Raw genomic sequence first — 27,419 nt, 5'->3', positions numbered from 1 at the left:
CTTATCGAAGCCACACGTGTCTGTGTCTTGAGCTGTGCAGCCAAGTTTCCATCAGGGGCTCTCTAAGCACTACGCCTCCCTCCATCCACCACGGTGCCTCTCCAGCCAGATTGCAAAGCATGCAGATCCAAAAGTGGCACTCGCCTGAAGCAATAAATAAACCATTTCCAAACTTCCTGGCTTGTTAGCAGCAAGGCTTGCTCAGCTCTGCCCCCATGGACTGCCTTGTTTCATCTTCCAAATCCCAAGATGTGCACATTGAAAGGATCCCACATCCCTAGCTTGCTGCATGTGGAAATTGTATTACCAGCAACTCCACTGCTCAGCACAGAGCAATTAAAATTCCAGGTTAAATAACAACTAGCTTTTGTATCCAAGTCCAGAGCGAGTGCTGAATAAATTTGTGCTTATGCTCTACATGGTTGGTCAGGAGCTGTGTCCCCTTCCTGCCCCTTGGCTGTGGCAGCAGGAGCTGTGGCTGCGACTGGGGGACTGCAGCTCACCCTGACCCAGGAGGACACAGACATGAGTCTTCACAGTTCTTTGTTATTCTGCAAATAATCTCCCTGATACACAGGCATATGACATTTGTTTCCAAATTTGCTTGAACTTGCATCCAAATATTTTTTATGAAAAAGACACTGCCTAATAAGAGAATTTTAAAATGGAAAAAGCATTAAATGAAAGATGTGGGAGCTTATCCCATGAGCACCTTCACTTATCAAAATAATTAAAGATCACAGCTACCTTTTATATTAATTTATTAGAAAAAAGATACAGTTTAATGTGCAAATATATACACCAAACATTACAATGAAACATGAGGAAGGCGAACCCCTTCTCTCTAGCAATGATTTGTCCCTTCGTAACAGAGATGACTCTTTAATGCTTCCCCACAGATTTACAAATACAAAAAAAATGTATAATGCTTCATTTGCACAAGAAAAAGTTTATTTTTATTTGAAAACAAAAAATATCCTGGCTTTGACATGGCAAATGTCTGCTATTTTGGTGGCTTTCACTTTTTTTAAACCTGAGCAAGTTTTGCGGAACACGGGGACAAAGGGAAGGCATTGCCCTGTACTTTGTTCTCATCACAGCATCAGATGGTCTTTGAATTACTGAACTTCTGAATTACTGCAAGTGAATGCAACTCCAAAATCTACATCTAGGATGTAGTTAGTGACAAGAAAGCAGGTGCTACCACTGGCAAAGTGAGCTGGCTGAAAACACCTTGCTCCAGTTACATGGCTGCTGGCATTTCTCAGGTTAAATGTTCATTTCTGCCAGTAAGGAAATTAATGCTGCCTCCTGGCATAAAGGAATTATAAATGTGAAATGTAGTTTAGTCCAAACAGCAAATGAGATGTGGGCCTGCTATGCCTTGGTCAAACGTGCAGTCATTGAAGGAGAGAGTAAGGCCATATCAAACACATCAGTGGGGGACCCAGCTGATGGCCCCAACAATAACCACAGGACTCAAAACATTGAGCTTGGTTGTTTTCGAAGTCATCCTGCAACCAAGCTTCATCCAAAAACTCCACAAGGTGACATTTCCAATTAAACTAAAACAGTTCTGCTCATTTAGTGCTCTCCCTATTTTTAATGAGAGGCCCCAGCAGTGCTGGAGAAGGCACTACAATACCTGGGCTGGGCAATGCCAATTCCCTCAGCAGAGTTTGTTAAGGACCACTGGCCACTCTGTGCTCATTTAGGTGCAGAGCATCTCCCTGCATCAGCTCTCACACTTTTGGAAAAAATATATGCAAGTAAGAGACCCATGGCAAAAAGAGGACACTATCAGGAGTGCGCCTGGCTGGCCCCAGAGCCAGTACTAGCTGAGGGCTCTGGCCTGAGCTGTATTTTCAGACATGACACTGTCAAAAGCTGACTCAGTTTTCATGTTTATTTTCCTTCTTGGCCATGGGATTAGGACAAGAACAGACTTAACTGAACAGCAACTCCTTTTTGCTCTGTAACACTCCTCCACTCCCAGCAGTTTGCTCTATGGGTACTGGCCCACAGGTTTGTCACTCGTGGCTGCTGCAGCTCCCATCACACCCAAATCCTTAGTGCTGAGGTGGCCACAGCAGATTTGGCTTTGCCATCCTCCCACCATCCTGCTCCTCTTAACCCTCTTTGAAGTATTGTGGAATTTGACCAAAACAAAAGAAAAAAAAGCCTTTGAGAAGAACTGCTCTGCTTTTAAATTTTTTCCCCAGTATTTTTTAATTGCTCCTGTTTCATGGGTTGTACCTGCACAAGAATGTATGTCATGGGCCCTGGAGCAGCTGGTAAAAAAGGACATTACATGAAAAATCAGAATAAACCCTCAAACTTAGCTCTAAGTTGAAAGTAAAAGTTAGAAACCAGTGAGCAGCATTTGATCAAGATAAGAATGTTGTGAGGGCAAGCAGGGGACATGGGAAGTTGAAAGGGGCCATTCTCCTCTAAGGACAGTCCCTGCCAAGCTATATGCTTATGTCCTTTTAGGGGAGTAAAAATCCAGATACAGCTCTTTCTTCTCTAAACTTCTGAATGATCTGTTAGCCAGGTTTGTTGAAGTTTAAATATTTTTACAATAAACTAGAATAACAAGTGAGTCAGTTGTCTCCAATAACTTGGTGTTTTTCCACTTCAGAAGATTTTCTGACAGCATGAAAGGAAACACTCCAGTCAAACACGAGCTGATCTGTGTGTGATTCTGATCCTCATCAGAGGCTGCTCTGCCATCGCTCCTCAATCTGGGATCTGCAGTAGCAGAACATAACTTCACTCACCCTTTGTGGAGGTTGTCTGTCTGTAATTTAAAATGCCTTTTAGCTGGTCTTTTAACCCTTTCAGTACATCAGCACATACAGTGACACGTGTTATTTGCACACTTTGAAAGAAAGGCAATTCATTTGAGCAGAAAGGCAAAGTCTCAGTATCTGTGGCTCTTCTTCTTGCTTCTTCTTCCATGACACCCCTGTGCAGGTGCAGATCTCCATTGCCTCTCCCCACGTTGCCCTACCCCTGTCACAGTATCACTCCCAGGGCATGGGTGCTCCTAGCTCTGCTAAGTCAGTTAGAGGACAAAACAGCTGGGTTTTAACAAACTAAATTTCACATCAGACAGACAAGATGTATGTGGAAAAGTTGGAATTATTTTCAAAATTTTTATGAACATCAACTTTCATTTGAGAGCTTTGGTGAGGGGAGGAGGAGCAGGGCAGGAGGGAACAGCAGGTCAGCTATCTGCAGGACTAACCCCAGATTTCCAAGCAGCTCTAGTCCAGGACACTTCACACCTGCAGGCCTGGGTGCCCAGTTTGCCCCAGTCAGTGAAGGCGCTGGTGAACCTTGTTCTTGCAGGGTAACCTAGTGAGATCCTGGTCACCACAGATCCCCAGGGACTGGGCTAAAGAAGCACTGAGACTTGCAAGCCCTTCAGCTCTCTTGAGGTAGGAGGAAAACTGTGTTTCTGTCAGGTATGCTGCCTCTCCCACGGGATGTGCGATGGCCTCCCAGAGTGCCTGAATGACTGGAGCACACAGGGCGTAAGGAACAAGCTGAGCAGGAGCCTTGACATGCCAGTGGTTTCTGCAATGGCATTTCTATGACCTCTGTTTGGTAGATTAGAATTTTCAGGATGTCAGGTTACAGCAATGCAACGTGGTAACAAGAGGCACATGAAGGGAGGCCAGCGAATTGGCACTGTCAGAGAAGAAATCTTTTGTAAGGGTCCTGTCTGTCTGTCCATGTTGACAGGATCAGACCTCTTATGGCTACTGGGACTCACCTACAGGAGCAAAGCCTGTGAGACCAAATCCAGTGTGGGTCACTCAGCATCACTGCCCACTTCCATGAGTCAAGTGGCTGTGTGCCACTGTAAAATAAAGACCACAGCCAAGTGTTTAAAGTTAAATATCTTATAAACTATACACACATGTCATCCTGAGATAGTGCCTGTAACAAGTCCCAAGGTAGATAAACTTCCTGAGCCCAGAGGTCCTCATGCTGTGTGAGCACATTGTTGTCCTGTTTTGGCAGGCTCCTGGCCTCTCAGAGCACGCTGCACTTCCTAATGCTCTTTTTTATTTTGGGGTGGGTCGAGTGAAACAATCAGATTGACGACTGCTACCAGCATTCCAATGGCATTCCTTCTGCTGTTCAGATGAAAGCAGTCTTGATCCTCTGCCAGTTCTCTTAAGGCTTGCAGAAACAGGCTCACAGCTTCCCTTTCTATTTTTTGGCCAGCCAAGAGCTGTGTGGCTGCAGCCTCCTACGAGAAGAGCAGCTGTGCTGTGCCGAAGACACTTTCCAAGACAGGGGAGAAAACATCAGTAGGAATCAGACAGAAAAGTGACATGTACGAGCCACAATGGAGGGAAGAAGCTGAATACAATGACCATCATCCAGAGGGTCAAAGACCATGCATTCCAGTCACATGGGCATGTAGTCCTTCTTTTGAGTTCTGACAGCATCAGCTCACAGCCAGACCTTTTAAACCCAGGGGGAAAATATTTTTCAAAATTCTCTTTGCTTAAGCACTATATATTCAAAAAGTTCTTATTATTGTTTCAGTATTTTAGCCCTTAGTTGATTAGTCACCAAAACCTGTCAGATGCCTGTGGCCATAAAAGCACTCCGAGCACCTGCAGCATTTGTAGGAATATCAAAAAATAGCTTTAGCAACTAGGAATTATGCAACAGAAGGAGAAGGCAGGATGAACTAGATTAATACAACTTGTAGTGGATTTGTTAACGTTAAGTGTATGACTCGTTGCAGAATCATGCCAGAAAATGGTACCATGGAGCATACTGGTAAGGGCAGTAAAAAGGCTAATGCATTACTTTAGTCATCAGTGAACCACTCACTCACTCAACGTACTTCTTCCAGCTGAAATCAAAGGATTCCAGTAAAAATGCCTCCACAGACTGAAAGCATCTTAGAACTCTCTCTGCCTTTGAGCTCTACTGTGATAGCTGCTTCATTAACATTGTGGTTCCAGTGCAAAAATAAACCCCTCCAGATCCCAAATCTTCTTCCTTTATACTTTTGATTGTCTTTCATCTGTCCATTCCTGCTTAGTGTTCTGTAAAGCTTGAGTCTTCTGTTCATCAACCTGGACATAGTCCACTCTCTGTTCCTCAGACAGAAAAGGTTTCTGTGGGACAGAGAGGAAAGAAACAATGTTTTAATTTTCAGGTTGAAAAGGGGTGCTAATAAAACTTAGCTAGATTTTCTGTTTTCCCTTTCCCTCGTTCCTTGATTGCTTCACTTCACCTTGAAGCTCACAGTGACATCAGCTGACAAAAGCATTGCTTTACAGCCTGCTTTAGCTATAATTATCCATCTGTCACCCTGTCACTCAGCCCAGCACAGCAAGCAAGGGAAACATGCTGTACTGGCTATTTCCATGCAGATAATCATTCTCTCCTCATCTGAGTGATCCTGCTGCAGGGATAACCTAACTGATTTTACATACAGGGAGGGTTTAAATAAGAAAGCTTAAGAGTCTTGAGTCTTTTGCATCTGGGAGTATTGGCTGATGGGGAAAATTATATACAAGGACATAAAATGATCCAAACTAACGACAGTTCATTGCTTTGCAGTGGTACCTACCCACCACCTGGGCAGGTTAGAAGTTCTTTGGAACAAGGAATGTATTTTCTCAGCATTGCAAAATAAATTGAAATGGTTTTGATGGTGCAAGAATAAAGATGCACATTTTGCCAGATTATAAGAGATGGTAAAGTTTTACCCCGTGAATTTATCATGGGCTGCAAACTTGTTACTGCAAAGAGATTTTTGGGAAAACTAGCAGGAAAGGCTTTGTGGAGACTTGATGAAAATGAAGGAGCATGCAGAGATCCTGCAAGCTTGCCCACAAGCCCTCATGGCTACACTTCCCAGAGCAGTCTCATACCCTGTGCCAAGCTCATGTTAGCAGCATCCCTATGAGCCACACTAAAGACATCTTGTCAGCACCCTCATCATGCTTTTATCTTATCAGTCTTGGGCCTGACACAAATACAGTCAGCTGGAAACACGACTGGCTTCAGCATGGCACTCAGGGCACCTAGCAGAATGCAACCCTGGGTGTGGATTTCCTCCCAGCAGACAATAAGGCAGGAGGCTGCAGGGTTTTTCAGATGACTCGTACCTTCTGCACAGGGGATGGGGAAGCAGAGTTAAAATCCAGTGCTAAGTAATCAAGGTTAGATTTCCTGGTCCATGGAAAAGCACCACTGTATGGAGAGGTGGCCTGTCTGTGTTCCTGTCAGGAAAGAAGAAAAACTTTTAATGCTCTAAAAACATGATCCTAGAAGGAAACAGGATCACAACTGGGAGTTGGGAGATTTGCCTGTCAGAATGTGAATGAGAACAGTCAGGGCACACATAATTTTCTAAGCCAAGGGTGCATTTGGTTACTAACCACAGCACAACACTGATAATTGTGGGATAGCATAAAGAAACCATGAGACCCTTTTTCTTCTGATAATTCTGGCAAAACAAACAAAACAGACTGATTTATACTCAATTTTATCAAGGACTTGTGCCCAGCTTCTCCAAGCCCTCAGAACACTCAGATTTGCAGGGTGCCCACTTAAAACATCATCATTCAGTGAATTTGAAGAAATTGTGAAAATTATTCTCATAAAAATCACAAATAACCACAAACATATGTCAGCTTTTCCTAGACTAGAAAAACCAAACAGGGAATGGTTACAACTGGAACTGCCCTCTTGAGCAGATTTCAGTCTGGAAGAGATGTGGGTTAAAATTTGAAACTATGGTTCATGGAGACTGTGGTCAGTTTTGCAATATATTTTTATAGCTATTGGTACTGGGCTTTGGCTATAGAGCAGATCTGTAGACATTGGCTCAGATGAATGGATTTGAGATCCATTTCCACCTAAAATTCAAAGTAAAACAAGATTCTGGTCTTTTGCAAGATATGGTTAAAGAGCAAATGAAAAAAAGGAAGCCACAAAGCCAGATGTTCTTCTTTCATGGGATGGGAAGTGGGGTTAGTGCCACCAGCCAAAGCAGAAGCAATGAGACTTTAATAGGAGTTCTGTTTCTGGACAATATTTGGTGTGTTTCTTTAGGAAGTGCACTAACGGCTTTCTGTTATTTCCTAGGAGATTTTGCAAGGCACACTTTTAAAAGGTGAAAAGATTTAATTTTCTTTTGTCTTAATGAGTTCTCATGTAAATATGGCTGATCCCTGTGATCTCTTGGAACTGTTCAGCAACATTCGTGGGCGAACAGCTGAGTTCTGCAGAGCAGGAAAAGGGCTTCCCTTATCTCTCTGTAAATTGGTCCCAGTGTCTTTGGTTTAAAACCATTTCATCATTTGAAAAAAAAAAAGAAACAAACCAGAAGGCAAAGGACAAACCTCCTCAACGTTTTTTTCCTTAGAAAACAAACTTCTGCATTCTCCATCAATGTAACAGAGCAGAATAAAGCAAAGGATGGCTGTGTGAAAATGACATTACCATATGAATGTAACTTTCTTCCTCTTCTCCGGAAACTGAATTGGCAAATATTCTTGCTGAATTAATACTGTCTCTTTCTGGTGAGATAAAGCTCATTCGATTGCTATGAAGAAAAACACAGGAGAGGTTAAGGAAGCATCTTACAGATGCACTGAAATGAAGCCAAAGCCTGACACAGTCCATATGGTGAATAAACTCACACTAAGGCTGCAGCCTTTACAGAGAGGATGTCCAAAGCCACTCCTTAGTTCTAGAAATAGTGTGCTATATTGCTGACTGATTTTGTTGATTTTTTTCTCCGGGATTTATGAAAGTTTGCTATCTGGTACAACAGAAACTGTAAAACATTGAAGCAATTCTCTACCAAGGGGCACAGAGCTATCATTCATTTGGGTAATAATGGGGGTAGTTACTTGGCTGTGCAGGTATCCACATTTTGGAGACTGATGTGAATTAATCAGCTGCTGGAGGTACATGCAAAGGAACTCGGTCTGGCTTTGCACACAGTGTCATCACCTGCCACCCGTGCTGTGGAGATGGCTGTGACTCAGCTCTTGCACAAGGAAATCTCTCCCATGAACACAACACTCAGAGGTGCATGGTGAATAAATTACCACGGGCAAGCACAATGGGCTTGGTTAATAGGAAATTAGATGGCTTCTGTGCATGAATAGCATAATTCCTTTTGCTGTATTAGTTTCAGGCACAACTTCTTTTTTATTTTTGTTAGTGTAAAACATGCAAACTCACTCTAAGCTAATTATCCTTCAGGACTCTGCACTGTGTCAGCACTGATTAACTTCAGTGCTCTGGCAGGGGTGCTTGGGAGGCAGGGAATTGCCTTTCCCTAACAGTCAGTGCCAAGGGGCTTAACCAGCCTTGAACTGGATGTGAGAGAGGGCTCTGCAAATGAGAAACTGCTCATCTTGTGTCTCTTTTGCCCTTCACATGACAGTCTGAAATGGGGGAGTGGAAATGCCCTGTCTGGCACTCATGCCAGCAAAACCCCACATTTTCTGGAGTGCCCAGGGTGTGCAGAGGAGGTTGAACGGAATTTCTGGCTTTTGCATGCACACTTCAGCACAGCTGCCTTTTTTTTTTTCTGTGCCAAGACCCCCCCCAGCCAGCAGGCTAAAGTCCTCCCCTGCTCACAAGCTCCCTTGAAGATGAGTCTTCTGCTGCCCTTGGAGCCCAGCAGTATCACCTGCTCATAATACCTGGGCTTTGGGTTCAAAAGCATTTGTTTTACCAACAACCAATTTCTGGTGACAAACGGTCATGCCAAAAGTTCAAGTCTGGACTGCTGTGTGGCACTGAAGAATTCTACACCCAGTCTACAATTTAGGGAGCTCTTTATCTGATCTGGTTCTACTTTGCTATATTAATTTTAAGAAGCAAAAATGGCTCTATCATAGTTTAGGCATGCCAAGCTTTTAGCCATTGTAGCAGCCACACCAGAGTGCAGACCAGCTCCAGGTTAAAAGGAACCTTCAAATCACAACACTGAATTCTATGGAGCTGCCCATTGTGAAAGGGAGCCCTGCTTTCCAGAGACAGCAAAAGCCTGGGGAATACGGATAGGAACCTGGGAGAATTTCTGTTTGAGGACTTTGCCAGGAATCTTTCTTGTGGAATGGGCTAAGTTATTTTTAACTCTATTCCATGCTAATGCTCAGAAGATTGGAATGGCAGGTTTCTTGTTGACTTACTAAGGCACAGTCCACATCCTGGTCACGGCAGCATGCTCCCGGATTGTGGAGAGGTTCCTCAAGTCCAGAGGAGGTGGTCGTGCTGTAAGAAAGAACAAAAGGAACTATGTTTTCAGTACAGTACAGACTGTTTAGAAAAATGCAGTTTTGTATTAACACAAAGAAACTAAGAGAGTATTTCATGGAACATAACCAAGAAGGAAATCAGTAACAAATGACCTCTTTGGTCAGTGCTGGAAAGCAAAGTCCTCCAATCACCCTGAAATAACAGAATAAATACAGTGGGCATAAAGAGACCAAAGGCCACCCAAGATACATACACTTGCCTCAAATATGCTCTGCATATGCTGCCTTGGAGAGGCTGGGTCAGCCTTCAGGTTGTAACGGGTTTTGGATTCTGTTCTAAACAAAGAGGTCCTATACATGGGGATCAGGGCCATCCCTGTCACCACTCTGTACGTGTGCCTACCATTCTCAAGACCCTTTAAGAAAGGATATGAGTTTGCTTTTCTTCATGGCAATGGTCTAAATGTCTGTCCCCACTTTACAGTAGCACTGCCTGAACCAATTTCTGGGTAACCCTGTGGCTCTGCAGCCCTAAGCCCTTTATTATAGGCTAGGTTTAGGCAATTCCTCCACTTCAAAGCTGAATTTTGTCCCCAGTATATTCTCTGGAAGTGCAACCCAGATTTTGGACATGCCATGAAAACCAGGAGTGGAAAATTACCATCAGCAAAAGCATCTGCAGAAAATTCCTGATTAAACTAAGACAGCTGTGCCTACCCAAGAGAGGTTTAACCAACAGCCAACACATCAAGTTTGAGTACTTGAGTGTTTGGACGTCCCATTCCTGGCAGGTTGGGGAGCTGGTGAGACAGGAGCACAAGTACCTCAGAGCGGCAGGATTTAGTCTGCTGCCTCTCCCAGGCTAGGTCGCTTTGGCTGTTTGCAGTCACAGTGAAAGCCAGGCACTGTGCTCACACAGCCACCTGGGCTGGGACTGCAGAAGCAGCCGTGGAAGCTCTTCCTCCACTCACAAACCACCCTGCAAGCACATCCTAGGCTACAGTGCTGTAAGTCACCCACGCAGCATTTCAATCCATCCTCTAGAGGGAGAATTGCTTTAAGACATGCCAAGGACACCATCAAAGGAGGTCACCCGCGTCCCCACCATCAGGACCCCAGGCTTTGCACTTTAGGTCTGGGCTTACACTTCCTACGAGGCTTGAGGTCCCGGTTCACCGGAGGGGGCTCCACGTCGGAGGGAAGCTCAGGCAAGGGGCTGGTGAGTTTTTCAGTGCTGACGACGGGGAAGGTGAAGGTGGCGGAGCTGGGGCTCATGGGGATGTAGCCGTCGGGGGAGCAGTCGGCGGCGGGCGCGGAGGGCGAGGTGCTGGGGCGCATGGGCACGTAGCTGTCCTCTGCGCTGTCCGGAGAGTACAGCGGGGAGAAGCGGCACGGCTGCAGGGCACAGCAGAGCAGAGACACAAAGGGCTCCGTCAGTGCGCAGCCGGGAGCTGCTGTGAGCTGGGAACACACCTGAGCTGAGCCAGGATTGCTCTGCTGGGGCCTCAGAGAGGCACAGGATGGACAAGTGACAAAGGCATGAGTTCAGATGAACGCTCCAGCTCTGGAGCAGTCCACTCTGAGCTTCACGAGTCACTGCTGGAAACTAGAACCAAACTGACTGGTGCATTTTTTGGTTAAATCCTCCAACTTCAGTGAGGCTGCACTTGCCTCTCATAGCAGTAATTCTGACCTATAAAATGAGGGAGGATCCTGAATACAAAAAAAAGTCTGAACGGAGAACACCTGATGAACAAGACTTTGGCAAAACGTGGAAGCTGAGAGAGCAGACACAGACCTACAACTCACTTCTGATCTCTGAGAATTAGCATTAGAAAATCACTTTGTGCAGGTTAGTGCTGGCTGAGTGGTGAGAGGGAGCAATTACAACCCTTGCAAGCTTTCAAAAAGGAGAAGAATATAAGTTGCCCACCACCAGCAAAGGATCTCCCACAGAAGACAACATCCAGCCCCAGGCTGAAGACTGGGTATGTGGTGTGAGATGGTGCTGCTTAGAACTGTGTCTGTCACAGGCTGAGGAAGGAAGCTGTGGAGTGATAGAGCCTTCAATCACAGGCACTGTGAGAGCAGACATTTTCCCATGTCCTGAAGAAGAGATATCCCTCAGGACCACAGAGTGACAGGCTTCTTTAGACCCCTTTTTCAAGGAATAAACCATTTACTCTGGTGCTCTTGGTCAGCAGTTTAATTCTTGAGGCTACTGGGAACCCTTGTCATAACAGACCCAACTTCACCTGCTTTAAAAATGGGGTGCTCAGTATTGAGGCCTCCCCTCCCTCTCAAAAGCTGACTGAAGCCACCAAGCAGCCAGCTCTGAAGTTGCCCAAAGCTAGGCACTTCTTCCATTTTTTAAATTCTTCTGCTGAACAGAGGAGAGGAATGACTGAGTATCAGGATGTGAAATGATTCACTCTGAAGTTTGTGCCAGTGTTTTAAATTTGTGCAAACAGAGTACTTACCAAATTCAAGCTAAGCCTCTTATCTCGACTTCTTAGGGAACTGCCTTCCACGTCTGCTGCAAGGGAAAAACAGTGATTAAAAATGGGATAAGGCAGTGCAACCTTACAGAGATAATTCTGGAGTAAAACATATGGCTCTAAAATAATTAGAGTTTTATAAAGATTCCATAACTCCTAAATGAGAAAATATAATGACACTTAAGGCCAGATCCAACTCAGCAGCATTTCAAGAGTGATTACATCTATTTTAAGTATGATGAAACCAAGGAACCTGTTCATGTATAATCCAGCTGCAACTTATGCTTCCTGTAACACAAGCAGTTGGGGAAAAAGGCTGATGTGGGAGCAAGTAAGCAAGAATTTAAATGCAGCTTCTGCTCTAGTTGTTCTGTTTTCCCATCTGTCAAACTGGGGAAATTATATGAAAAGGAGCTATTATAGATAATATTTCTTGGATATTTATTTAGGAGCCTTTTAAGGTGCCAGGGAAGCAATTGTTATTGTACAGAAAGTGGTGCGTGGGGGAACTTAATGGTAGGAGAAAAATTCTTTGCTTTGCCATCCAGAAGTGCTGATGTGGAGCAAGGGGCTCAAGGTGATGGGGAATGAACAGCCAGATCATGGAGACAATCACCAGTCTCCTTGTGCAGGTGGGCCTTGGTCTTGGTATAGGTCAGTTTTATTTTCCAAGCAAAAGCCAAAAACCCCTGAAGTCCAGCATTCAGCACATAGAAGATCAGCTGTGGTAGATGCTTACAACCACCATCCTTTTCTGAAAAGGGATTTTCTGTGCAGAAAATGGCTTTTCTGTGGGAGTGCCTCGAATCCCTGCAACCATGTTAATCCATTCCCTGCTCTTATGGTAGAGATGTCAGTACTGCAAATGGGGGCATTTTTGGCGGTACCAGCAAAAAAGGCTAAACAAGAACAAAGCAATTCTGTTGGTGCAGACACATATTCAGATAGACACAGTCACTGTCCTGGGACAGCTACATTTATTTATTATAGCAAAAAGACATTGAGGCTGTGGCAGGTGCCAGGATACAGGTGCCTCACAGCTCATCCTCCTTCATGGCACTTCCACTAGCTCACGCTGCTTTCACCCTGAGCTAATTACATCTGTGCACCTTTTGCAGGTTAGCAGGGCAAAATATAAGTTAATAACTTGAGTTAATAACACTCACTGGGGAAGCTGGTGAGGAACTGCTGCTTCCTACCTCTTTATTTTTCTGATCTTTCTTGTTAAACACATTTTAATTCAGAGTTTAACCCTCCAAATGGTTTCAGCTACACTTAGGGTAAGAAAAAGTGGCAGCACTTATTAATTCATTGCTGCCCCCATCAGGCAGAGACAACCCTGCAGCACAGCAGCACAACGTGACATTTGGCCACTTAATCCTCTTAGAGACATTTTGGTGTAAATTGGGTTGGACGATCACGAACCAGCTGCGTTGGAGCAGCACACGTGCAGAAGCAAGAGCAGCACCTCTCAGGGAGCAACCAAATGTAGCTGATAATTAAGAATAGCAATTCCACTGATGGGCATTTCTCTAGAAACCTTCCAAGAATTGTCTGTACACTGACGACAATGCTTAGCTTTAGCTTCTGAGCTTTAAGAGCAAGATCTAGCAGCCCCACACATTGTCTGGTCATTCAAACTGCAGGAGTCTAAAGGATGCTTGCCCTTAAAAACCTGCACTTTTTTCCTCATCAAAAATGAAGGTTTTCACATCACTGCAATATACTTGATGATTTCCAGCCAGGTATTCCAGCTGCCTCCCTCTGTTCTGTGGCTCCATGTAATAAAGTCTTCTCATCCTGCATATGCTGGTTTTTGACACTATGATGTTCTGGGTTTTGACTGTTGTTCCTGTTTGTGATATGGTGTTTCAGGAGCAAGTGGAAAAGCCAGCTCAGCTCAGAGTAGGGTTTGCTTTGTAGCCTTGCCTTGCTCTGTAGCAGCAGGTTTTCAGACTGCCCTGACTGAAGTGCAAGGACAGAGCGGGATTTGTTCAAGGACACGCAGAGTCCCTGGTTCAACCAGGATTACATCCCATCCCCAGCGTCTCCCTGACTTCCTGGTCTTTACTCTAAGCTGTGAAAAGACATGCAGCTCTTGCAGAACAGACTGGGTGTAGCAAAGCAGCACAGCTCCAGAGGCATTTCCCACATGCAAGCCCACATTTTGACCTGTATGAACAGAGTATGGCATTGCCCAATTCAGTGGCCAACTTCTCATTTTGGTTTTTCTACTGCTTTCTCTTCTGAGAAGGAAGGGGGAAAATTAGCAAGGCATGAGGCCCTGAAGGGATCAGAGCCAAATTGCTGCCCATCTGTACACATACTCAGAGGCTTCTACACAGCAGGAGCAAACCTAAGGCACTGAATCCTGCTTGCTAGTTCATTTGAAAGCAGCACTTGGTGTTACATTGGGTGGTGTAAGGCTTCACAGAGGGGAGGACAGAGAGGCACCCAAGGAAGTGAAAACCACTCTGTGCGTGTGGGCAGCTCCATCCCTCACACTGGTGCTGCTTTGCTGGCTCTTGGAAGTGCACTCACCTTTCCAGTTCCTCATGTTGTCCAAGCTGGACAAGGAGATCCTTCTGGGCACCAGAGCGACCTGAGCCCGGCAGATGCCCGCGTGCCCGTTCTGCAGGGCGCCCAGCTCCTCTCCCCTCCTGTCTGAGAAGTGCGTTGGCTTGGGCGGCCGCGGCGGCGGCGTGTTGGACAGCACGTCCAGCTGCGTCACCCCGTAGGGCAGCGCCTTCTGGCCCTTGTCAATCTGAAACGTCGGTGTCAGCGGCGTCCCCAGCAGTGGGGAAGAGGAGGAAAAGTCACTGGATGGCCCACTAATGTCTGTGTTCCTGGATACCATGCTGGGATTTGCCACTGGGGCTCCGACCTGGTGCACAGCGCCAGCGCTGGTTGGCTGTACAAGGTACAAGGAGGGCTGGGATTGCAAGGAGTCAACAAAAACATCGTCTGATGATGTTTGCTCCAGAGATCTGTCTGAATTTGACCAGCTGTCACACCTGCAAGAAGACAGAGGTCAGAACCTGAGCTTTCCTTTTCTCCTGGCTGAAGAACACAGCAAACAAAAAAGCACAACCACACAGACTGGGACAAGATCTGTCCCTCCCCTCTGAGCTGGACTGGAGGCTGGGGCACTTTGTGGAGCACCTTGGGCAACAGCAGGTGTCTGGAGGGAGGCTGTGTGTCAGATCCTCAGCCACCCACCTTGGAAAGGGACAGGACCAACTATATGATGCTCAACCACTAATCTGTGCTATGAAAAGCATCCTGTAAATTGGATTAGGCTGGTGGTCCCCTGTTGTGTTTGGGAGCCAGCCTTGAGTGGCAGGGCTCCCTGGGGCTGTGTGCCAGTTTCATGCCTGGACGACAGAGTTGGGCTCCAGCCTGACACATGTGGCAGAGCCCAGACTCACCTGTTGTGGCTGAGCTTGCCCGACTCGCAGTTGGAGAGGAAGAGGTAGTCAGGGAGGAAGACTGACCCAGACTCGCTGGGGGTCTCCTCAGCGGCAGCATCAGCAGCAGCGTGCTCGACTGAGAAGGAGGGGTCGGCGATGCGGGAGGCGTGGGTGGAGGCGGCCGGCGAGGGCTGTGGGGACGAGGTCGTGTGAGACAGGCTCTCCACAGAACCTGCAATGGACACGGAGGGCCCGGCTGAGGGACAGCTCTGACTCGCCCTGGCCCTCTGACTGCCCCGGCTGTCACCACCCTGCTTTTGCACCAGGGATGTTTTACGCCACAGCAGCAGTGAGTCAAGGCAAACGCTGGTTCTGGGGAGAGGGCAGCCTGATTTTGCTCCCCCTGCCCAGGCTGTCACAGTCCTTCCGGCTGCAGGAAGTGCAGACCACTTGCTCTGGGGTCCCCCTCTCCCTCCTGCAGCCAGCAATGAAGAACAGGCACTGCTGAAGAAAGAGCTGAGGCACAACACCCTGTCTTATCAAGTATTTTTTTCTAATGCAAATAATTAATTATTCATCTCCAATACTTCAAATTAATGGTGACAAGGAAAGGGATTGGTTTCTTGACACTTTCTAGATCTCAGCAGACAAAGCTGAGCTTTCCAGCTCATGGAGTAGCCACACAAGCTCTGAATTTTTCTCCAAGCTTTTTATGCCTCTCTCGGCTGGCCACCAAACCACAGGAGCAGTGCTGTGGCTGTAACTGCCCAGCTGGAGGCTTCTTGGCTCTGCTGAGAGAAGTGACACTACTTTTCTGGAGGTCACAAGGCATGGCGAGCCTGAGCTCAGTGACACCTTCTCTGGGCATAACGCTCCAGTGTCCCCAGCACAGAGTGGGATGGCAGTGGGACAGGAGGGGATCTGGGCTGCAGGCAGTGGGGCTGGCCCAGAGCTGGCTGCCTGCTCACACCACCAAGGCCACCCTTCAGTGGCAGCCTGTGGCTGAGACACTCAGACCCATGTGGCATGAGCACTGCCTTGCAGCAGAGAAGTCTGGTTCTGTTCCTCTTCCAGCCTCTGTCCCTGCTGGAGAGCTGGGCAGAAGGGAAGAAGGAGTGATGGCTGCGCCACACAGAGTCAAGCTAAACAAAGCTTTTGGGGCATTCCAACTCAGAAAATCAAGTGCAATCCAGACCTCCCAAAAAGGGCAGCTGTGGAGTGGGAAGGGTGTCTTTACAGAGCAGCTCCCCAAAAGCAGCTGCTCCTGGCAGCAAGCTCAAACAGCAGCACCAAGAGCACAAGTCCTCAGTTAGGGAATATGACTTTTCTAATGAAGTTTCAGGTTGCTGCATGGCAGTTCCTTCACCAGAGCTGTGTGGGGATAGGGCAGTGCTCACTGGGTCCCTGGCACCTGCAGGGCTTGGCAGTGGATGCCCAACTCTGGCTCAGACACTGCCTGAGTCAAAGCTGCCAAACCCTTCTCCAAAATGGAAAACCCCACAGCAGAAACAAACACAAGAAACCAGCAACAGCTGATAAAACCACACTGAGAATTAACATGCCTTCAAAGGCAAGATGGCGGATTTCTCTAATGCTGATATCCAGAACTTGATGGAAATGCTGGGAACCAGCCCCTGAGCAGCTGCATGTGTCCTGTGTCCCAGATCCTGCACTGTGTGATGAGGTCCTGAGACCCTCCAGCAGATCCATCCTAGTCCCAACCTGAAAAGAGGCACAAGCCTTGGCACTGTACCAGGCTGCTGCAGTCACTTCTCAACCCTGGAGGTGCTGGGTATAAATGCAAGCAGACCAGGAGGGATGGAGAGGGCTGCCAAGGCTTGAGTGGTTAGGCAGCAACATAACTAAACACAAACTAAACCCTCTCAGGCACATGGTGCAACTCTTGGGACCATCCTGTATAGGGCCTGATCCTTGCAGGTCCCTTCCAACTGAGGATAGTCTGTGATTCCAGTGATCCAGGATCCCACCAGCCACAGCAGGCTTCACCCCTCATCTTTCTGATAGCAGAAGAATAAAAGAGCTGATCTTCCCTCCCTGCACTATCCTACATCTCATCCCTTTCAACTTGGGAGGGAGCTGCCTCTTTCCTTCCCGTCTACCACTATTGACTCACTGCTGCTTCCTCCAGTTAGCTTCAGAGATCTGGGCAGTGGTGGGCCTCAGCAAAGCATATGAGAACATGCCTAAATTCAAGTGTAAGCAAAGGATTTGCTTTAATTTTGAGCAGGTGCTTATAGCAGCAGGGTTTCATCAGTGATCATCTGGAAGAAATGGCTTTTACAGGGTTTCACATTTGCAAAGCAGAGCTGAGGGCTGCAGCCTTCCCATGTGAAAAATAACTTTTGTTCATCGTGTTGGCTCAGACAGTAACTCTGCTTTTCAATCTAGGACTCAGAGCTGTCTTGCAAGCTGACAACGATCAAACATACACTGGGCTAACTCCCATGGGATCTCAGAAAAGCATCTTCACTTCACCATCTGACTACATTTAAAAAAACCCCAACAAACCAACAACTAAAACTGCCACAATGCATAAGAAAGAAATTAATGACATTCTGAGTTATTAACACAGAGAACAAACAGGCCTGAACTCCATCTGGTACTCACAGGGTTTAGCCATGGATTATCCCATCAGGAAAGGCTGTGAGCTGCAGACCACATGGCAACGGCTGTGAGCAGGAGGGAGGGGTGGGGACAGCACAGCCCTGCCTTTTCCTGACCTTCAGGGGCTCAGGGACCTGCAGCCAGCTCCTCACAGACTGTTCCTGTCCCTGCCAGCTCTGCTGGTAACCGAATCGTGTGCATTAAAACTATCATGACAGCAGCTGGGCAGAGTAAATTATGCATGGCTACTTTCAACAATGAGATGGCAGAGAATAGATTTGGTGCCTGCCATCCCCTTTGCCAGAGAGACAGCATGAGTCTTCAGCTGCCAAAATAACTGCTTGGTGGGTACTAACACCAAACATTTCTGCCCTGCAGTTATGGAGAAAGCCACCACAGAGGCTGCACAGCATCTTCCACAGTGACCTCTCCCACCAATGAAGGGCCATTGCTTGGAGAAACAGAGGGCTTTTCCCTTCTGCTACAGACCCCAGCCCTCCTCCCAAGAATAGATGTGGTGCAACAGCCATGCAGGGACACAGTGGAACAGGGATGCTCTTCTCACATCAACCACCCCCAAGGCTGCACTGACATACCAAGGAGGTAGAAATAATAACAGTAAGGCTTCCTAATGAAACTGCTTAAACAACCTTCCCACTAGTTTCTCCAGTGAAAAGCTGTTACATTGGATTGTGTCAATTAGTCACGGCTTCAGCTTGCACATGGGACAAACTGTGTGCCCCTGGTGTCCCACAGCCACTTCATTTCATCCCCTCCCCTGCCCCAGACACTCAGGCCAAGCATCCTCTCAGTCCCCTGCATGGCCATGGATCCTGTGGGGCTGGGGAATGATGGCTCTATTGGGAGGTTTCACCAAAGACAGAAGCAGGATTTTGCTGAGATAGGGTAGGAAAACCAGGAGCAAGGCCTCTTCCTCTCTCCTCCAGCTGACTCCCCAGAGGTGCCAACTCCCCTGTCACTTCCAGCACAGCCAGCAGCACTTTCTGGTGGCAGCAGTGTGTGAGTGCTGCTGGCAAGTCCTTCCTGACAGCCGCCCTCCCAGGTGCTTCCTGACATCTGCCTGGAGCTGCCATGTCATCTCTGCCTCTCAGCTGTCCCCTCTCTTGTTGACTACAGAGCTGTGCTCAGAGGAGCCACGGCTTTTGTAACTTCGCTCTGCATCTGGCTGCCAACACCTCTGCCGTGGGGAGCTGGCGGTCCATCCTTTGCTGCTGGAAGGGACTAACTGGGAACAACAGGACAGCCCTTAAAGCTGAGTCACTGCATAAACCTGTGGCTAGACTTTGGGCATTAAGCAGAGAAAGCAGCAGATTGTGTCTTGGCCTCAGTCACAGCAAATTTTCAGCGATGCACAGATTAAGAGTGATATGACTCATAGCAGAGACTAGTATTTTTTTAAAGCAGTAGCATTCAAGTAAAAAAAGCATGTGGTATTTAATAGGGCTTTTCTCTTCTAATGTTAATTTTAAAGGGTAATTTGTTTAAACCTACAGGCTCTTGGAGAATTTAGGAGATCCTGAAAAGCTGAAGCAATTAACAACTGTTTGAAATGTGATGTGCAATTTTTGTATCTGTGCAGATTTAAATCAGACGATCTGGATGTGCTTGGCAGCCTGACCTGGATACACCCCAGACCTGAGCTCACTGGCAGGAGCTGCAGGATAAATAGAAGCTCTTAGGAGCTATTTGGCATTAGAGACACAGTAAGTGCATGTCTGGAGGCTTAGCTCACACCATCCTTGATGAGGGCTGCAAGTTCAGGTGCCAGACTGTACTGAATCAAGGCAAATGCTTGGCAGTGCTGAACTTCTTGGGGGTAATATCTGCCTTGGACAGCTGGAGTGTCAGCTTTCCCAACTGCTGCTGCAAGAGCTGTCATTTCTCATCCATCAATGCCCACACTGGCAATCTTTGCTCAGAGAGAAACACCAACGTGTAATACTCTGAGCTTTGTCCATGTGCAAGTCTTACAAGCAATAGTGCACTGCACCAGCAAAACAGAGAAGGCATTTCCCAGTGTAAATGCATCTGTCTGGGACTGCCACTGTCTTAGCCCCTCTGCCACAGACCACATTCCCCATGAACATTCTCACACAGTGCCAGGAGAAGGCTGCCTACACATTTGAGAGACAAAAATTATTTTTCTCTTTTGCATAGAAGGGTTTACCTTAATTTCAGAGTAATCGGTAAAACAATATCTAAAATAATCCTGCACCAGAAACAACAATCCAAGAGCAACAACTCAGCATCAACAAAGGCAGAACAGTAGGAAGGTGGTTACTGAATATCCCTAATTCCATCCAACCTCCAAAGGGCAGTAGACTCCAATCCCTACCAGACCTTCTTTGAAATTTGTATTCATGGGCAGCTTGTACTGACACATAATCTGTCAGCACGTTTTCATGGTGGTTTCTGAAGTGAACGGGAAAAGAACAGACATCAAATTTTAACAGGACCACTGCAGTGTTCTTGCCACTCCCATTTCCCTCAGAAGACACTACTCAAAAGGCACCTAAGCAATGCCAGGAACCATGATAGGTTAAAATAAAACGTGTGCCATAGCCTTTTGCTTCTTATTCTTATTGTTGGTAATGGTGTGGCCATGCAGCACTTGCAGACACCAGCAGCACTCTTGAGTGCAGCAGCACAAAGACCATGGAAGGATGAATTGCCTGGCCACACATGATACCCCCAAACACATTACTGCCCCAGGGCTGGTGTCCCTCCATGGCCCCCACTTCTACTCCTGCACTGCCTTTTATCACATTGAAGGCTTCATTCTGACTCACTTCCTCTGAAATTCTCAAATTGCTGCTGTATCTGCCCCTTGGAATTGTCAAGGGAAAGACAAATTGCTGTTATCTGAGCCTGATTGTCTCATTTAAAAGGTAAGTTAATGATGGTACAGGTCCCCACTTTAACTACTGGCTACATCTATTCTGGAGTGGTTACTTCTTGGCAGCTTTTCAAGAAATTCATTCTGCTGAGTATATACAGGTGTAGGGCCTGGCAAAAGAGCTGCCTTGATGCTTCACTGGCAGGACCATCTCTTAAGTCCATACACACACTTCTAACACTCCTATCCTCTGCCTTTGTTTTCTCTTATTAACAGACTAAGGCAGCTTAGTATTTCTGTCATTGATTTATGTACAGGCATATACACCCAAGTCTGTGCACATTCCACATCCAGCAAAGCCTGAGAAAATGGGAGTTGTGCAGGATGCTTTCTTGGAACAGGTGTCTTACATTAAGCCTAACTAAATAAATACAGGACATGTAATGAAATAAATGGCCCCAGAAGATAACACTCAGTCAGCTTTTTACATAAACAGCACCTTTTCTTATTAAGGACCTGCTGTTTGCTCCAGCAAGCATTGTTTCATCAAAGTGAGACCAGGCAGCCAGTGAGTATTTCCACCCAGCAGCAGTGCAGTCCCTGAGAACTTTCACATCAGGGTTTAGCAGCATCTCAGTCTGTACGGAGCTACAGGAACCACAGCCCTCTTCCACCTGCCCAGCCCAGCCTGACAGCAAGGTCCATGCCTCCTGTCACCCCTGGGCATTCTCCCAGCTTCCAAGATGAGCGTGATCCTACCTGTGCCATCTTCCAGATGTCCGAAGTTACAGATCTGGCTGATATTGCGCACCCAGATCTGCATCTCCTCCTCAGTCTTGGCTACCAGGTAGAAGGTGCGGTAGGTGGTCCTCACGATGAAGACAAAGTTGTTCTGGAATTCCTTCTTGATGAAGTTGGGCCCCGAGTGCTTCAGCACTTCGCACTCATTGAGGTCTATGATGCGGATGGGCTTTTTGGAGTGGTTGTTCCTGTAGTACTCCAGCACGTCGGGGTTCCCGCTCATGCGGCCCCTGCGCAGCACGAACCAGCGCTTCCGCCAGGCCTGCAAGGGGCACAAACACCTTTAGTGCCAAAGCCATGCAGCACCCAGGCACACACAGCCTCAGCAGGGCCGGAACAGACCCCTCAGCTCATTGAACCCAGTCCCCAACCCAGCGCTGCCAAGCCCATCACTAAACCGTGTTCCTAAACACCACACCTGCACGTGTTTTCAAGAATTCCAGGGATGGTGACTCCACTGATTCCCTGGGCAGCCTGTTCCAATGCTTAACCACCTTTTCAGTGAAGAAATTTTTCCTAATGTCCAAACTAAGCCTCCCCTGAAACAACCTAAGGCTGTTTCGTCTTGTCCTGCTGCTCATTACCTGGGAGAACAGCCTGACCCCTACTTGGCCACAACCATCTTTCAGGTAGTTCTAGAGTAACAAGGTCCTCCCTCAGGCAAGGCTGGCTCTGTCCCCGCGGGGGCCGTGGCTCGGCTGGCTCTGTCCCCGCAGAGCTGCCTGCTAACCTGTGGATACACAGCCTGATCAGGTTTGTCATCGGGCTGGCACTGCGAGGCTGGACATGGAGCAGTGCCCGGTCAGAGAGCTTGTGATGGCTCCGAGAGCAGGGCTGGGTCTTCAGGAGAAAACACTGGCTATCACAGCCGAGCAGCCGTGAGAACAGGGCTGAGGGGAAACAATGGCAGATAGCTGCCCAGATCTGCACGGCCTTTGGGCAGGGTGGGCCCCGCTCCCTCTCCCTCATCGTGGCCTCAGCACCTTCCCCAGGCTGCGGTGGGGCCCAGGCAGCCAGGCCGCCATGGCCAGCTGAAAAACAAGCAGATTGTTCTTGTGGAGGCTCCACAGGGACTACAGACACATGCAGGAAAGGAGGGGTGGAACGAGACAGAGGAACTGCCCTTTGGTGACAACACAAGCTCGGGCAAGTCAACAGCCCTCGGATGGCACCGTGGAGTGTCCCAAACATTAACGTGCTCTCAGCCTCATGGAGCTGCAGATATATTTCTGCAAATACCTGCCCATGCTGCCAACCACTGCTGAGCCTGGAGCACAGGGCAGGGAGAGGCACGGAGGGATGGCAGCCTGAGCCAGCAGTGCAGGTGAATCAACATTTGCACACTTTTAAGCACTCAAGCCCTCTTGAAATCAGGTGCCATGGCAGAGTGGCGGTGGTGTGGGACAATGGGGAGTCTGCTGGAACCACCTGGTGAGCTCACCTGCTGCCTTGTGCCAGGCATGTTCTATGCCTGACACCAAAGAGTCATCTGAGGGAGCAAAAGCAGCAGGCACCACCTCACCCAACACTGGGAAATGTGAAGTGCTGCCAGCCCACTGCCCCAGCACACAGCCTTGGCTGGACACAGGCACCCAGCACCAGGGAGGGCACAGAAGGGTGGGAGGAGATGGGAACACCTCTTCCCTGGGTGCTTGCTCTTAACATCAGCTTCATTGTACCATCAAACTGCATCAGCACACACTTCAACTCTCTGGGCTCTGTTTTCTGTCCTCCACTTTCTAAGGAAGAAGTGGCATCAGCTGCTAACATGACAGTTACCTGTGTGGGTGGGGTTGAAGGACCATCTTCTGCACATCCTCTCACATCTGACATATCCAGTCCCATCACTGCCTCCCCAGACTAATTTCCATTCTGAAACTTTCCACAATATGGGCCTTTACCCACAAAATGTTGGCTCCAAAACCCTCTTGCTTATCCTACAATGCTGAGTGACGGTCACAGGGTTTTTGGACAAGAGCAGGTTTGCCACTGCCAATACACAGGACTTGCCCTGTTCCATGGCATAGGCAAAGCAGGGGTTTTGGTTCTGGCACACCTTGCAGCAGGAGGCTCTTATCTCTGAGTCAAATGTCCTCTCCTCATTTTCCTGGCATTTGCCTGCAATCTGCTGTAGACCTCCTTTCCCCAGGGTAAGGGGCTGCAGCACACTGGGGTCACTGGGAGCCCAGCAGTGACAAGCCCTGGCCAGACGAGTCAGCAGCAGCAGTTTTATCTCTCAGGGCCTCAGCAGCTCACACACCCTGGTTCAGAAGCTGCTTGGCCCCCCACAGTCCCTGTCCACAGGGCAGGCACTTGTCCCTCTCTCCAGTCCCCAGCCCCAGGCAGAGCAGGATGGCTTTTACACAGCTGTACATCCTTGGCAGTTTCCTTTTTACCATTTTCCAGTCACAAGGCTGCCTCCTCCTTTCCCTGTTACAGGACTGTCCCTGTGTCTGCTGAAGGTGTCAGTACCAGGCTAAGAGACACCCTGAGAGCCCCTGCAGTGGCTTGAGGCCAGTGGGGACACCCAAGGAGGCAGCAGGGCCAGAGTGGCTGGGCTGTGGTGAGGAGGGATTTATTTCAGCTGGTCAGAGCCAGTAATATCTGCCAATATTTAGTCTAGAGCTGCACACGGTGCCAAATTTACAAGAGAATGTGGACCCATTTAAGGGTGAAGACTGCACTCCCATGGCTGAGATGAAGTATATACTTCAATAGGTACTGATTCCTGGCACTCAGCTTAGGGTCCTCAATCACAATATGAAAAGGTTCTATGCATCCAGGCTATTCCATCCAAACTATTATGTTTATTCTGGGGCCTCCTGAAATTATGGTTTTCTTGATGAAGGAGTGATAGGATGATTAGAAGTTTACATGTCCTCAAAAGCCTTGTGGGCACTAGAGAGAAGGCTTATCAGAGAAACACAACTACCATCAGGCAAGAGCCAACATCAATCTAGAACCATTTTCATCTGCCCTTCATAAGTGAAACAGTTTGATGCCAAAAGAAAGAATTTGCAGCAGTATTGGTTGGCTGCCAGCACATTCCTTTGTGTAACACAAGCTATCAGTGTTTTCATCTTGCTCCTGAATTTTTGACTTTGGGAATTTGAGAGTCACATCTAAAAGAAAGAGGAACAGCTCTGTTTCCATTTCAGTAGGGTTTCCAAGAAAGAGATTGCTCCTTCCACAATCTGACGTCTCTCCTTCTGCTGAATGAGTGGTGTGAGGTTTAGAGGGCTGCTCTTACATGTGAGCATTTGATCTACCTCAGCACTGTCAGACAAAAGCCAAGAGCAAACCTGTTCCGAGCTGAAAAACAGCTGGCTAGTGAACATGGCATAATGAAAGCTGAAAAGGATTAGCCAAGGACCTTCATCACTTACCTTCTGCCTGAGGACCATGTTCTCATTTGTTTGTACAACATATCCAGTATTTGAGATCTAAATAATTTATTAAAGGACATGCAAGCTCAGTGAGGTAAATTGGGCTGAAATGTAATTTGCCCTGTGGGTTTTGATTTTTTTCTGGTTTTAACAACAAAACACAGAACAACCAACAAACGTGAAATTCTTGACCAGCTATATTAATGCTTACAACTCCCCCATGAGGATAATCTTCATTTTACAGAATGCAGCAAAGGGGATGACAGGGCAAAGCAGAAAGAAAGGTGGTTGTGTGCTGGTTCCTTGCCTACCTGGTGGCCTTGCAGCCAGGACAGGCTGCAAGGACATGGCACAGGACACGTGCTGACCCCCACACCTGCTGCAGGGGCTCTGGCACTCAAAGAACACTTTGAGACTCATTGATAGGAATGACTGCAAAAGGCTTGACTACTGGGAATTGCTCTCATCCTGCAAAATCCCTTGGAGAGGGGAAAGCAGCAAATCCCCCCAGAGAAGGGTTTGGCATGGCTTCTCTCCCACAACTGGTTGAGGGCTGGGAGCTTCAGTACACAGTGCTCCTCTTGCCTCTCATTGTGGGCCCACAGCTTAAGTCACCACCCTTAAGAGTGGTGGTGGGCAAGAGAACTAGCAGAGCTGCAGGATGATAGTCCCACGGGAGTGCCAGCACTTGAGACAAGTTTTCACAGCTTGTCTTTTTTAAAGAACAGTTTTTAAACATACTCCTGTGGAAAAAAGAAGTTAAGCGGAACTTTATAGCATTTCCTATAAAAAGCCCAAAAGAGGAAGTTAAATTTCATATGTAGTCAGGTTTGTAAGTAGCTGATTCTAAGCCCACTAAGACCATGTATGTTAACAGAGGTTCCCTGCCTGCAGAGTGGGGCTGCAGAGCATGGTCCAGGCAAGAGGAATCTGTGCACTGGCAAGGAGTCAGGACCAGCTCCCAGCAAACATCCTCGTGTTCAAAGAGGACGTTGTTGGGAGCTCTTTGTGCCCCTCTTTCCAGAGCAAAGGGTCAGTTCCATGCAGCACATGCTCCCCAGAATGTGAGACCCTTGCAGAAGGGCTCACACCTTGGCAGCCTGCAGTGCTCGGTTGTAACACTTGATTTACTCACTCACAGAAAAAGATGAAAAAGACCTCTTAAACTACCCAGCCTGTCTCCCAACTGGAGTTATGGTTTTGCTGTTTCAGTTGTGACTCTTGGTCTGCAGCACCTATAAGCTCTGCATAATTAATCTCTCCCTGATGAGGCTGCCTGCTGGTCCCTTCCAGTGTGTCCCTGTGGAGCACTCTGGGAGCAGATGAGCTCACTGTCCATCACTTACGGGTTTAATGCTTCTCTTGGATTTTGTCTCCCGTATTTTCCACTCAGCTCTCACAAATGTCTTCAGTAGCGAGAGGCTGAAACTCATGGTTTATGACTGGGAAAGAAAAATCAATAAATACTCAATTTCAGAGAGGGTTACTCCTCCCTTAGGCCCTTCCTTTGCCTCCATGGACATGTAATTCTATTTGATCTGGAGAATAAAATAAGATTTTTTTGTAGTAATTTTTCTCCCTTTGCTTGGATGCCTGGAAGTTGAGGGGCATTCTCAATTGTGCTGGAAAGGCATTGGCTGTACCTGTCCCTGCCTGTTCATGCCCACTGCACTGCACCAGAGCTAGGGCACAGCTCTGGTGGGAAAAAACTCTGAGCTAACCAATGTTTCCATACAAAACAACTTCCCACACAGACTGGCACAAATGCTCTGGCTCACCATGCAAAGGGCTGTCACACAGCGAGCTCAGGACAGGCTACAGCCTCACAATGGATTTCCATCTGCCACGTTCTGGCCGTGGTAGTTTCAGAATGACTCTAAAGGAACCCTGTTTCAAGAAAGTCACCATCAGCCCTCGGAGGAGACGCAATTGGTGCGTAATACAAGGGGAAATACCTTCTTCCTTTCAAGGTGATACAGCTATTTAATTGACTAAAAACACCAGTCAGAAAATTTCCCGCACTTTAAGTGCAATGAGAGCTTTGTAATAAAGCACCCTAGAGGACATCCTGTAGAAGCAGAGACGTGTCCTTTGTTTCTGTTTCGTTACATGAAGGAATCTGTGGTTTGTGAAGAAAAGATGACACACAATTTTAAAAAAGTAGAAAAAATCCCACAGTCATATGTTGCCTGCTAACTTACACACATTCCCATTGCCTGCTCTACATCCTAATCCATAATATTTATGGTGTTTTACATAAACAAACATCTGCATCTGAGTGAGTCACTGCTGTTTAATAAACATGAAGATTCTTTGTTACTGTAATGGGTTTGTTTGGGCATGGAGGGTCAAAGTCATAGGGACCCAAAAACTTGAGAATTTTATGTTCTTAAAATACTTGCAGAAGATAATAAAAGTTCTGAAGGTAAAATCAATAATGAAACCACTTCATTTTGGGGAGAGAGAAAGGAGCCAGACATTTGGATGAAGAAATATAATTTCACTCATGTGCCCTGTCCTTTAATAAGGGCAATAAAGAACTGTGCTCCTCACAGTCATTTTGATAAGAGCTTTCGCCT

General features: G+C 47.3%; 1 protein-coding gene across 3 annotated transcripts in view; it reads right to left on the bottom strand.

Annotated features, from left to right (window-relative positions):
• Nucleotides 1–744: 744 nt before the first annotated feature.
• Nucleotides 745–27,419, bottom strand: part of GAB3 (GRB2 associated binding protein 3) — a 64,907-nt gene continuing 38,232 nt past the window's right edge. Inside the window, exons 2-10 of one of the 3 annotated variants that reach the window (XM_041485315.1) lie at nt 21,413–21,716; nt 15,190–15,403; nt 14,303–14,775; nt 11,744–11,799; nt 10,409–10,658; nt 9,198–9,279; nt 7,489–7,591; nt 6,150–6,263; nt 745–5,150 (exon numbers count right to left, since the gene is read on the bottom strand). In XM_041485315.1, the coding sequence (XP_041341249.1) occupies nt 5,034–5,150; nt 6,150–6,263; nt 7,489–7,591; nt 9,198–9,279; nt 10,409–10,658; nt 11,744–11,799; nt 14,303–14,775; nt 15,190–15,403; nt 21,413–21,716 (1,713 nt within the window). In that variant the 3' untranslated portion in view covers nt 745–5,033. Of the gene's footprint in view, nt 5,151–6,149; nt 6,264–7,488; nt 7,592–9,197; nt 9,280–10,408; nt 10,659–11,743; nt 11,800–14,302; nt 14,776–15,189; nt 15,404–21,412; nt 21,717–27,419 lie in introns of those variants that run through there. The other 2 variants (XM_041485316.1, XM_041485317.1) reach the window with 2 other exon arrangements.

Source organism: Pyrgilauda ruficollis, unplaced genomic scaffold (genome assembly GCF_017590135.1).
Source record: "Pyrgilauda ruficollis isolate IOZ18807 unplaced genomic scaffold, ASM1759013v1 scaffold7, whole genome shotgun sequence".
NCBI lineage: Eukaryota > Metazoa > Chordata > Aves > Passeriformes > Passeridae > Pyrgilauda > Pyrgilauda ruficollis.
This window is presented reverse-complemented; position numbering and strand designations above follow the sequence as displayed.